This window comes from Melozone crissalis, unplaced genomic scaffold (genome assembly GCF_028551555.1).
Source record: "Melozone crissalis strain CALT ecotype California unplaced genomic scaffold, PUWL_Pcris_2 ptg000081l_1, whole genome shotgun sequence".
NCBI classification, from domain to species: domain Eukaryota; kingdom Metazoa; phylum Chordata; class Aves; order Passeriformes; family Passerellidae; genus Melozone; species Melozone crissalis.
In genome coordinates, this window is record NW_026535858.1 from 12960809 (window position 1) to 12974491 (window position 13683).

The following is a 13683-nucleotide window of genomic DNA, read 5'->3' on the forward strand; positions in this document are numbered from 1 at the left end:
GGAATGAAGCAGGATTGAGAACAGAGGAGACTTAAAACTCTGTGGTTTAGCAATCAATACAAATTCCATTTGATGCACCTCTTCACACACACCAGCCCCTGATCTTAGCCAATGATCCAAAAGGACTGTGATAGGACATCTAACTATAATACAGCCAAAGGTACTGGTGAAAAAAATAGCTACTGGGCCTAAAACTTCCCTGTCACCTACCTCAAAACTGATTTTTGAGACTCTTCATCTGACATCCCATGGAAGAGTCCTGCACACAATTTAGGACATGACAGCACAATATCTTAAGTGGGCAACAACTGATTTACTTGCATTATGTTTCAGCAGGACAAGCACACCCTCCCCACTACATAACACGGTCAGGAAACCACAGGCAAGGGAGATGAGTTAGAATTAACAACAACTGATAGCACCTGCCCTACAGAGCTGCAGAAGTAACAGATAAGCAGCAAGAGAGTCTCTGAATTTTACTTTTTTTTTGTACCTGCTGCAAGTGCAGTGAAATCCACCATTTACAAAATTGCTGTATAAAAAAATAAACCACTGACAAAACATCAAATGTTATTTATTTACTTAAAATTTGTCTATGCACAAAAATAACCAAATAAGTAAACCTTTAATAAGAGATTTAGATTCATGACAGATCTTCTCATACAAGTTACCCTTGTTATTCTATCTCATTATTTTTACTTTACCTTCTTTCTGGTGTAAAGTTTTAGACAGCCATTTACTGAAGTATCTTTGAAGGCCATAACTGGTATTACACACCTCATCCTGTCACATCTGCAGCAACACGTTTGCTAAACTGTACGTAGCAGCAATCAAAAACATTAATTCATAAACTATTCAGATCAAAAGCACTGATTACTGTTCAAGTCACAGACTGGAGTTTACATTTTAATAAGAAACTTTTTTTTCCACTATAAAAATTCCTGACTTCAGGTGTATCTAGCTGTAAAAGTCTTGTTCAAAGCTGTAATTCTTTACTAATATTATCTGTAAAACTAGCTAAAAACTAAGTACTCTTTAGCCCCTTTATTTTATAGTGACCAGGAAAAACAGGTCAAATTCAGAAGCACCACTGAGAGCCTTTGTGGTGCTTAGTGAATGGTGCACATCCAGTCCTGCCCCATGGATTCCTGTGCCACACTACCTCTGCTCCCAGTCTCTTCTGGCATTGGAAATGGTCCCACAGTTCATAATGTGCACGTTTACAGAGCATGAGCACCTCAGAGCCTGTGAGAGAGTGCTGAAACCTAAGAGCATCTATCATGTGGTAAGAGCTGCATTTTTTGTGCATTTATGGGTCTGAAGCATAGCATCAGTGCAGCTACAAGTCATCTGAATGGGGGAAAAGAAATCATACACTGCAATATTTTAACTGCCTCTGGACACACAATTCTTCACATTCCACCAGAAGCATCTATAAAAGACAAAAGGAATGTCACACTTGGTTCAAGTGCTCTAGTTCAGTGTCCTGTCTTTGACACTGGAGAGTAGCACAGGCATTCAAAAAAGCACATAATAGACTCAATTTTTGAAGAGCTACTTCCTGCCTTGTGGCATTAGCACAAGGGTTTGCACCATTACCAACAAGGGCTGGGGTTTTTCCCTTTGTTTCTTCCATACATTCATTCTCTCCCATCCTCAGATGTTTCCTTCCCTTCTCCCAGCCTCTGCACCCTCTCAGGGATTAGAGATAAGCAAAATGTCTCATTCCAGCAGACATGGGAGTAGCAGCAAAGGGGGAGGTGTCCCCTAGTGTAGCACTGCCCTTCCAGCAGGATGATCCTGTTCTGAGGCAGCCTGGCTGCAGCTTTACCATGGAATTGCCCATCTTGCCCTACAAGGAACAGGAGCCAGCCAGGGAAAAGCTGCAGCTCTGAAAGACAAGGGCCCAAAGCTTCTTTTGGACCTTTATTTCTAGAAGAACTAACAAAAAGTTGATGTTGGGAGGAACGCAGATCTCATGGTAGGGTGGGCTACTGCCACATGCATGGCTTGTACCCACTTCTCTAAGCAGAGTTTAAACTGAGGGAACACAAAACCAACTCTGTGCTAGAAAAGCATATGAGATAACACTTTTATTATTATGCACAATTTGTATCATTCACAGCTTACTGGTCTGTAGTCCTAGAACAAAGTGGAGATGTACAGTAGCAAACTTAAATGACTTTGCATTGACAGTGAAAATAAATCACATTTTAATGTTGCATCACACTCCTCATTGCATCTCAGCAGACATAGCTAGTATAGAATAAACAATAATAATTCTCATATATTGAGAGCTCCGGGATCTTTCCCTTATTGCATCTAGAGTGCATGTCTCTAAACTAAGTCCAAAAAACACAAAGCAACTAAAAAAAAATCAAAAGAAATATGCAGCTGAAACAGCCACAGGTTACAGACTAGCATAGATATTGCCTTTTTTTCCAACTCAAAAGTCTTTGAAAAGAGTAACACAAAAGGGTAATTTTATATTTCAACTCATACCTCAGCTTTTAAAAACTGGGGAAAAAATAACAGAACTAAAACTTATTTGATTATAATCAGTAAGTAGTTCTTTACAAATTACTAAGTATTTCTTTACCTTCCTCAATTACAAACAGATATAACACTTCAAACTTTGAAGCTATTCATTCCAATGATGCTTCCTCATTGGAAAAAATTAAATAATCAGAAAAGAACAGCAAAGACAGCTGAGTAGCTAACAGTACAGTGGTTTAGTTTGCAAATTAAACAGATTAACACCACAAATTAACAACACAGATTTTGCATATTTTTTTCATCATAGATTTGTTGGTTTGGGGTTTGGTTTTTTCAGGGTTTTTTTTTTGTTTGTTTGTTTTTTTGGGTTTTTTTGGTTTTTTTACGGCACAATAGAAAGACCAATTGTTTCACAGAAAACTTATAAGGAAATAATGTCACAGCCTTCAAGGACATACTGGAGTGAAGCTTCACCACTCTGCATCTCCTGTGGCTTTTGCAAAAACATGGTCTTTACCCTCAAAAGACATCACTCCATCTTTTAAGTAGAACTTCCATTTATTCTTAGTTCGATGTATCTGATGAAAAATAATAATCAAAATTAATGAAATCACAAATATAAATTAGACCAGTCATTAAAAAAAACCAACAAGATTTAAGCACAACCTGTTTTACACACCTGGTTTTTATTTTAAAATCCTTATTACCCAGAATATTCAATGGAAGCATTATACTTCAATTGTTTATAAAGAACTCCCAGCCCCTCCAAGAGAGAAACCTTCTGAATCTTGTCCCATCCTGTCCCACTCTCCTATCCCACAACTTCCCCCTAAAAAGTGTTACCTAGGACAGCTCAACACCAGCAGGACAAGAGAACAGTAACAGGGCAATTCCAAAACACAGCACACCTTGCAAACCAGTGTAGCTTAGCTAAAATGCAATGTTGCAGGCACAGAGGTGTTAGGAACAATCTAAAAGCACCAAAACTTGGCTTAAAAGCAAATACTGCTATTTAATTTTTTTTTAAAAGTAAGAAATAATTTGCATATTCTGTTTCTTTTTAAATGCCTGCAAAGAGATCCATACTCCAAAAAGTTTTGCTTAATACTAAAAGAAGGAATTTTAAATATCCCTGGAAAATTCCTTGAATTGTCAGCATCAGTTTTCAATTCCAGAAAGAAAAGAAACAGGACAGCAATTTTATCAACAACATTGTTTTAAAGGTAACAAGGAAACTTCAGACATAGCTGGTTTTATCTGCTTTCTACTGGGCCTACATGTTTCATTAAATCTGTATTGCAAAGGGGAAAGCTACCAACATCTTCCCCCAGCTTCTGTCACTCTCAATTTCTAATAACATCTGATATTAAATTTCCTGTAAGGCATGCCCAGTGTTGACCTTCCTAGTAGTTTCTTTTAGATTTTCAGGCACTTTTTCAGCTTATTTCAGACAAAACTTGCTCTGGATAACAGTATGCACTACCTATGGCAACTGTAATGTCTGAGTTCTGAGGCTGCAACACCTGGTGTACCTTTCATACAATACAGACACCAATAGCTTCATTTCAGAGGCATTTTCTACATATATCCCTGTAACTTTCCAAAATAACTGGTCTCAGGAAAGGTCAATCTGTCACAGTTTTATGAAGACAATTTTCTTAGCACCTCTCCATTTCCTAAACCACAGACAATCATTAAGACAGGCGTAGTTAGACACAAAAAGTTGTCTCTAGGTACTTCTGAAATAATATTTTAAAAAAAGTCAAGGCACACTCTTAAACTACAGACACATTATTCCATATCTGCTTTAAAACATGCCCTTTTTTTCTCTTTTAAATTACTGACATGTAAGCATCCAAAACCATACAATAGCTAAAAGGATTTGATTTGATCTTCAGGGGCTCAAAGTAAGGCTGAATTTTAAACATTAAAATGAAGGTGGACAATAAGGCACTTAACAGCTACTTTGTTTCTCAGACACAACAAAATTCTGGTAGGAAAATCTCTCAGTGAGCACTACAAAGACAAGTAAGAAAAAAAAAGAAAAGAAAGTACATACACCTCTCTTTCTGTTATCCTTTATAAAAGCCTTAATTCACAGCTGAATATGCCTACATACATCCACGGAGATGTTGATCTTACTTAAAAGTTAGAGAAATAAACAAGCTTTTGCATCTTTACAAATCATCATTTTGCCAGACTTGTTGTTCCCTTTTCCTTTAATAGCCCATTACGATTATCCTCTTTTCAGAAAACAGTAGGAAAGCCTTCAGACTATTGTCAGCTAAACACATCATTTAAACACTCCATTACAGCATTAGAGTTCCTTCAAAAGGCACTGACAGGAAAGCAGAGATGGATTTGTGCAGGCATTATTTAGGATGATTAAAGAACAAAGACAAAAGTGGATTACTGTACCTTTTCATACTGACAAACGATCACATTGTCGGTGTCAAACAAGTCTGCAATGTCCTGCTCACTGACATCATCACCAGAGTTCAAGGGGTCCTAGAGATTAAAATTCTGGTTTATACACTCTTTCAGAATAGCATTGAATGTACTTGGAATTAAACATTCCCAGAACAATAAAGTTACCAGTGCAAAAATGAAGACCTGGAGGCTGTGAAGTCCACATTGCACCAACCTCATTTACAAGCACCAAACCTCATTTTATACATTTGCATTCTCAAAACACAAAACACCCTAAACAAAAACACAAGTCAAAAAAGCAAAACTGCTAAGTGATAAAGCAGTATTCAGTAACTGAGATACTGATCAAGTTGTATTTATGTAAAGTCCAAATGCTACAAATTGATGCTCTTGTGAACAAACCCATAGGATACAAAATTGCATATCTTTAAAGAAAAAGGAAAACCTAGGGCATTAACAGGGCATTAAAAGAAACACAGGGGATTAAACAGAGAACAAAGTTCTTGTATCACATTTTTTTCTGTCTAATTCCCTGTGGTCCTTCAGAAAGAAAGGAAACTTAGATTTGTATTCTGATCTTATTTAAATCTAATTCTTTAAATAATATCTTACTTAGGTCAAAAGCTCCATTCCACTGAGGCCAGGGGTCTACAATACAACTTTAGTTCTGATAGCTAAGTATTTTAATTCATCCAATAAACAAATGGCTTTCCAACAGTTTTTTATTTTGTCCATACTCCTCATAATGAGCTTTCAAGTAATTTCTCTGCAGTACCTCCTATCTCTAGAGGTTTGTAACTTCACTGTGCATGCCCTGCATCAAACTAAGCAGGAACTGTTCTAGATCCAACAATTCAACAGTTGAGAAATCTAATATTGTTATGTGCTTCTAAAAGCTAAAAAGTAAATTACCTCCTCAACTATGTCTATCTGGAGGTCTTCATTGTCCCCGTCACTGCCGCTGGACTCTATGTTTGAAGAACTGTCACATTCTTCATCATAGTCTTCCTCATCATCCAGAACTCTCAGATCCTCTGAATCAATAAAGCCAATGAATTCATTCTCTTCTTTATCTTTGGTATGTGGCATTTGTTCCTTGGAAGAAACGTCCCCAGTGCCATCGAGCTGACTTATGCCTTCAATGTCACTGCAGAGATCTTTCTCCAGCAGTAAATTGGACTCCGCCTGCTCCGCGGGTTCCGTGGGACAGCAGGGAAAGAGACCAGGGACAGCTTGTGAATCAACACCCCCGTGCTCAGCACAAAGCCTGAGAGCTTTGTATCAACAAGCCAGGGGCACTAATATGGGAGTTTCAGGTCCTACTGCATGTAAAACCTGAGTACATTTGTAAACATTGCGTTGCACCTAACTTAAATGGAACCCAGGTCAAATATTCCTAAGCAACACAGAAAAAAATTTCTTACCCTTTTCTCTAATCACCCTTGTGTTACAGGGTTTGCAAGGTTGAAGACAGAGATGAGAATCTTGACTTTATGATTAGACGGTTGGATTTATTATTTCATGATATAAGTTACATTAAGACTATACTAAAAGGAATAGAGAGAGAAGTTTAGAAGCTGCTAAGCTAAGAATAGAAAAAAGAATGAATTAATAAAGGAGCTCTCCTTGATTCTGTCTCAGAGACAGCTTGTCTTTGATTGGCTCTCAATTGTAAACATGGAACATGGGTTAATCACAGGTGCACCTGTTGCATTCTACAGCAGCAGATAACCATTGTTTACATTCTCTTTCTGGGGCTTCAGCTTCTTAGAAAAGGGAAAAATCCTAAAGAAAGGATTTTTCACAAAAGTTGTTTGTGACACCCTTGTACTCAAAAAACAGCAATCAAGTGGACACTTAGAATTTCTATTGCAAAAATAAGCTTCCCAAAAAAAAACAAAAAAGGAAGCTACTCCTCCACCCCCAAAAATAGCATTTTTCATTTTTGAAATAAAAGTCAAGAGGAACTGATCCCTCTCCCTGAACTCATCCAAAATGCTTTGTTTAAATAAGATATAAAAAGCTGGGAGTGACAGTAAATATTTCAGTACTTCAAGTTGCTGTTCATAAAAGTGACAAAATTCCTAAACAGAGCATTCACAGGAGCATAAAAGGGCTTTAAGGTTTCAGCCATCTTCAGCTTCTCATTAAATCTTTACTGTAGCACTTAATTCCCATCCACATACACTCTCTAGTTCAGGAAAGGAACACTTTGTTTTGACCTCCCATTCTCACTACAGACGGCCTTCATCATGCTGCCATCAGAGTTCAGATGAGCAACATTACACTTTCTATTTACAGACATTTGGCATTACTGTCATTAAATTTGCATTTAATAAATTTGTCTCAATCACATATGAGCACTACGACTCAAAGTCACCGAGCCAGCCTGAACTTCAAACATCTGCAAATCATTTCAGGCACTAAAATTAGATGAGGTCAGGAAAGAGGCTTGTTAATTAAAATCACTCAAGTTTCCCACACAGCTCTAGCTGAGTTCTAGTTTATCCAGGACTTTTTCCCCAAGGAAATACATTTTCTTCAAGGAGATTTTCACTTATCAAATTTGACTTTTCATCCTGAATGCAGTCTCAATACATCTTTAATGCTCTTCACACATTACAAGATAAAATTAATCCCAGCTGATCCTGCAAAAGCACTTTGCTCACAATTGACCAGTATCCATATGCAGATCATGCCAGAATGATATGGAAGTTCTCAAGGAGTCTTTCATGTCTGCTTAGTCACAAAGAAAAACCCAAAAGTAATCAATAAGTCTAATACTGAAAAATGTAATGCATAGATAGAATGTATTTTTAAATTGATATTCTCATCAATCACAGTATTTTAGCAGCAGTTTTGACAAATTCTTAATGTAAAAACAAGCAGTCAGCAACTGCTATTCTAAACAAGCTTAAGACTGAACCATAAAATCAAAACAACTTTTGTTCTTCTCATTTAGAGGAGCTAGTTGTCACTTAGAGATGTGTTCAAACCACCCCCTCTAACAGAAGTATTTCCATTAGCAGAGAAACAAAAGCCTTACCTTGTCAGAGGAAGCCATGCTGCCCTGATCCTTCAGGAATGCATTTCCATCCAAGCTTTCCCCTGCAATAATCAGGTCAATGATATCATCAGACACCTGCTGCTGCAGCAGCTCTGGGTGCTCCATGTCCAGCTGCCCCTCCACATCCAGCAGGATGCTGCTCGAGCTGCTTGCCAAGGATTCATCAATAAAAAGTCCTTCAGAGCATTCTGGAGTAAACACAGCTGTGTGAAGGTTGTCATGCTGGAATTTTTCTGTGGATTCACTGCACTGATTCAACACTGCATTAATTTCATATTTCTGCAGACTCACAGAAGGCTGCTGGACCAAGGGAGCAGAGTTCTCCAGGTGTTGTTTCTCCACATTGCTCGGTTTAAACAGCACAGCCTGCTGGAGCGCAGCCTCCTGGGGCTGCAGTGTTTCACCAGCTGCATGGGCAGCAGATGCACTCAGCTGTGTGACACTGGCCAGGCTGGCCTGCAGAACTGAAGCTTGCCCAAGGGGATGAAACATCTGCTGCACAGGGTAGTGGAGAAGGTTTCCATCTCCCGAGGCCTGTGTGACCACAACAGGCACATTCACCTTGTAAAGCTGCCCTGCAGAGAGAAGAGTCCAAAACTGCTTCAGCAGGTGAAACCACAGGCTCATCCAGGCCACTGACATGCCCCCACTAAAAACAAGAGCAAACACCAGGACAAACTATGAGAAAAAGGACATTTGCAAAGCAAAACTTTCCTCAAGCACAATTCCAGCCCTGGAAAATCAGGCATTCAGAAGCTTTCTGAATCATGGCTTCCAGCCAGTCCATCATGTTTAACACCTCTTTTTGGGTCTGGCCTACGCAGTACCTGTGACAGTAAGTTCAATAATTTAATTACATACTGGATTTTAAATAAATCAATAAATAAATAAATACCCTGGGTTTTAACTTTTCCATGTCATTTCAGAAACTAAGGAATATAAGATGAAACAGTAAACTAGTCCATAGCTACAGGGCAAGTTCATGCCTTTTAGGACATTTAGGTATTCTCTCTAAACACCTTAAATTTTTTTAGAGAGAACATCTAATACCTAAAACTAATTTTAGTTTTTAAAAACACCAACCAACCCCTAATTTATGTATCTTTTCTTAAGAAAACCACTCCAAATACTGAATGCCTAAAGTTATTACTATCAGGGTCAGAATTGAGATGCCAAGTTTAGAAGACAAGTTCCAAATTTAATTTGACTTTTCCCCATACACACATGTTCACACAGACAGAGTTACTGGTACCAGTCTACAGGTCTCATGACATCAGGAATTATGCCTGAAACAGATAACTAGAGATGTCAGTTTTCATCAAAGAATGGCTGTTTGAGAGAAGAGTCAATGACTGAACTAAGCTTTCCAAAACAGTTCAAGCAGTTTTTGTACAAGCAGCGTTATCACCAAAAGAACAGGATCAAAAAGGTTAATGGATAGTTGAATTTTATTTGAATAAGAAATCAATTTTGTCTCTGAAGCACCACAGTGCTTTTAGCTTTTTGAAAGCACAGAAGATTGTCCCAGAGAGACAGGAAGAAGGAGATCCCTGTGTCTGGGCTAACAAAGGAAAGCACTTGTTAAGAGTTGTAAAACTGACACACCAACTAATCATTGCAGTTACTTCCTCCACACAGCCACTACAAAAACAAAGTACAAAGAGGAGGGAAACTGCCTCTACCCTACACTTTAACTTCTCATCTGTTCCATCTACTGTCCCTGGGACTGTCCTTCAACACCCCCAGGGCCCTGCAAGGTTTGATATGCCCCTGTTACCCTTACCTGGTGCTGGCTGCAGCATCACCCCAGCTGGCATCTGCAAAGGATAAGCAACACAGGAAGGGAGAGCAAGAGTCACACCCACTCGTGGGGGGCCCTGCAACACAAGAGCTGGGCTTAGGCAGGGCAGGGCACTGAGTGCCACTCCTGGAGTATCCATGGGAAACAGCAGTGAGGGCATCTTCACTGGAAAGCTGCTGAGATTTACACAGATGAAGAGTATTCTGCACTGACAGAGCAATGGCTTTCCCCAGGTGTTTCCTGATTTCCAGCTATCACACCCCCATTTTGTTAAGGCAACTTTTTCCATAATCCCCTGAAGTACCCATGAAGAATATTCTGCAATGACACAGTTTATGCATTACTCCACACAGCACAGGTTTCTTGCCCAGGCCTATGAAGTCACTTCCTAGTCTCTCTTCCTCCTGGGAAGCAGAGAGTTGGATATACACCTCCCTTTCAATCTAGCTCTTCTGAGGAAATCCAACTTTTCAATCAGGAAACGCACATATTGCACAAACATCATCCCAATATTATATTTCAACTTGACAAGCTACTTAGCTTGAGGCTCAGGAGGCACTCAGTAAGTTCATCAAGCTCTGGCAATCAGTGGCTGCTCCCCAAAGAAATTTTGCTATGCCCAGAGTTCCAAACTTGTCAACTATAAGAACACTCATTTTCCTTCTGGATGATTTCTACACCTCACAGATAATGCTGTTCCCAGCTTCCCTAGTGGTAGTATTTCCCAGCCATGCACTATTTTAACAACCAGTAATAAATTTTTTCTTTTAAAAGTCTATGTAGCTGTGCCATTTCCACTACACTTTAATCCTATGGGCTAAATACAGGCAGCTGTGTCTTTCCAACATTTCTGGCTTCACTTCCTGCAGAACCAGCTGGTACAGCCCATCCTTTTTCACTGCTCCAACAGAAGCAGCAGTGTTACAACTCTCCCTCCTGAAGCCTATTAATAACTGGAAAACAATTTTAAAAAGTTAGGAGTCCAACATAATCAAAATTGAAGTAAAACATCACTACAGCCACATACCAGTTTTGCTGCTGTGAAATGCTGAAAGCCTCTGCCAGCTTGGATGACATAAGAAGCTGTAAAAAAATTTAAAAAGTCACTTTACAAAAAACATTAATTTCTTGGATACAGTTATCATTCAACAATTTATAGCAAACATGGGTGAAACTAAAGCAATCTAACTTCAGTTCATCCTCATTAGTGAGCACAACTATTGCCTTGTCAACTTGAGGAAAACATGCAAGTAGTTTTATCACAGCAGAGCAAATCCAATGATGCTAAAAGTAGGAACAGTAGGACAAGGTTTCCAACAGCACCCAATACTGAATTCCATGGGAGAAAAAAGGGCAAAGAGAAAACTTTCCTGGGCTTTTAGAAGCAAGCAATTTAGGTAGCCCTAACTACTTTGAAAATCTCTAGCCATGGGGCAATTCAAATCCCCTTTTTAGAAACAAATGGATTTACTCACACTGCTTGGCCATAGTATTGCCCTTTAAAAACTTAAGGGTAAGAAGGAAAGGCTCATTAAATATAAAACCTCCAGTAGCCTGCAAACACAAAAGTATATTTCCTTTAGTCACGTGGAACTAATAAAACACCTGCCTCCAAACACAGTTCATTCAACTAGGAAGACTGTAAAAAAAAAAACCAAACACAAGCAAGGAAGGGGAAAAAAAAGAGAAGAAAGTGAAGAACCCCACTGATAAAGAATGCCTGCCCAAGCTTGAAATACACTACAACATGGATTTTCATTAAATCATCTCATTTGGGGTTTGTCCTTCATGGGCAAAGATCCTAACAGCCTCTCACTTTGGGATAAGTCTCAGCTGAGTTCCACACTCTACCACAACAATACCACAGTGCTCAGCTGGACTCTATTAAGAGGAATAGGTCCTGATGTCAGTGAAAGTCAAGTACTCCTCTGCAACAGGACTGCTGCTTTTAGAAAAACTAACTGAAAGATGAACCAAAAAGCTCCCTCTCTTCTGTTTGAGCAAGGGATTACATTTTAACAAATTGAGAAGGAGATTAAGCCCCAACCTGACAGCAGAACTGCATGGCACAAACGAGCCATAAAACCTCTGCACATCAGGACACACATTAAAAGGGGAAGCAGGAGCTTAACCCTGCAGGTAAATTTGCAACTGAAGTGCTACAAGCACTTCAGACTTGGAGGACTGCAGACAAGGAGGCTAGAACTCTGCATGTTTTACCACTGGAAATGAGCAGCTGATCAAAAGCATGTAGAGAGAATCCTACTCATTTATTAAAGCTTAATTCATCACTTACTGGTCAAATCCTGCTTTCAAAGAATTACTGCTCCACATTAAACTAGATATATACACAAACCAAGATTACTTCAAGTCTTCCAAATATATCCCTAAGTCAACGAGATATTCTTAAATTGCATGCACTGCGTCCAACAACACCTGACCTGCTGAAGTCTGCAAGAGGCTGTGAGAGCTGTGTGGCAGCTGCAGGCTGAACCGTGGAGAGCAGTGGCTGTGTTTGAAGAAGCCTTCTGTTGCTCTGGACTGTGTCACCTTCGTTTCCCAAAGCTGCAGCAAGATTATTACGGTCAACAAACATCAGCTTTAAAAACAAACTGCATCAAAAGAGATAATCAGGTATTCCCAGCTTTTCCAAGAGTAAATTGACTGATTGTATCCAACAAATAGGGCAGCAAAAACAAACCCATTTCAACTCCCAGGAGCCCCCACACTACTCACAGGGTGCTTGTAACTCTTAAGCCAGGGCAAAAGTTTGCATGTTTTGGAGAGCAAGGAAATCGACAGAAAAAGACAACACAAATACAGCTGCTATTAATGCAAGGGGACCCAACAAACCTGCTTCAAGTCCTTCAGAACCTGCTCCTCTACACCCTCCTCTGCAAAGAGCTCCCGCACACCTTCAATCACATCTTCAATGATGGACTTGTATAGCTCAGGCTACATTAGGGAAAAATAAATGTTTGCAAGTTAAGATGAGCATTAAGTCGTTGGAAAAGATAGCACAAAGTCTAATCTCACTTCACAAATTGCTGTTACAAACTGAACAGCATGAACAGATCAGTTTCAGAAACTGAATGACAAATGCAGACGTTTGCATTTGTCATTCAGTTTATGAAACTGATCTGTTTCATATTGTTCATTCTTTTAAATCTAACACCCTAAAAAAATACTTGATTTGAGCCTCAAATTATTGTTTAGGCTACTAGTAATTTGGCAAATGCTTAAGAAAATCCTAGAAACATTCAAAAGCCATTGCTGTGCTGTATTTTCAAACAAGCTTGTCTAACCCCATTGTATCGTACTGCAATCATTGCTCCTAATCTAAGGGCCAACTAATAACACAAGTATTAAAAAATGAACCCTGCCAGTTCCATCAGGAGCAGAATGTGAGGAACCCACAAAAAGTAATTGAGATTTTTTTTTTTTTTTGTGGAAACAGTCTGATGCTGCATAGTAACCTAACTGGAAATTTGAACACTACTTTTATCAATGCAGATCATTCATCTTACATTACAATAGGACTCCAACAGAACATTTTATTCCTTCTTCTGCCCATGATGTCAGTGATTAAATCCTAATTCTCCAGTAAGACCTGGACAGCACATACACATGAGCTTCAAGATTCCTACACTCCAATGCAAATGTAAGATAATGAGCCTTTATCAATTTAAAGCTTATTAATCTTGACTCTCATTACCACCAGAATAGCCTACACAAGGTGAAAAATGAAGCAGAGATATTTTAGGAAACCTTACAGGATTCTGGATTAATAATATATTTTTTTAAATATCAAATTAATATTTTACTTATCCAAAGTTGTTTTAAAGTGCAGATGACAAACAATTTCTTTTCAACGAAAAGAAGAGATTAA

General features: G+C 38.9%; 1 protein-coding gene across 1 annotated transcript; it reads right to left on the reverse strand.

The window, feature by feature from the left end:
- Window positions 1–2966: 2966 nt before the first annotated feature.
- GTF2A1L (general transcription factor IIA subunit 1 like) lies at window positions 2967–13347 on the reverse strand. The gene is made up of 9 exons (XM_054290130.1): window positions 13327–13347; window positions 12648–12749; window positions 12236–12359; window positions 10822–10877; window positions 9777–9870; window positions 7973–8568; window positions 5839–6111; window positions 4915–5004; window positions 2967–3074 (listed from the first exon to the last, which is right to left on the reverse strand). The coding sequence occupies exons 1-9, from the start codon at window positions 13345–13347 to the stop codon at window positions 2967–2969; spliced, it is 1464 nt and encodes a 487-aa protein (XP_054146105.1).
- Window positions 13348–13683: the final 336 nt, after the last annotated feature.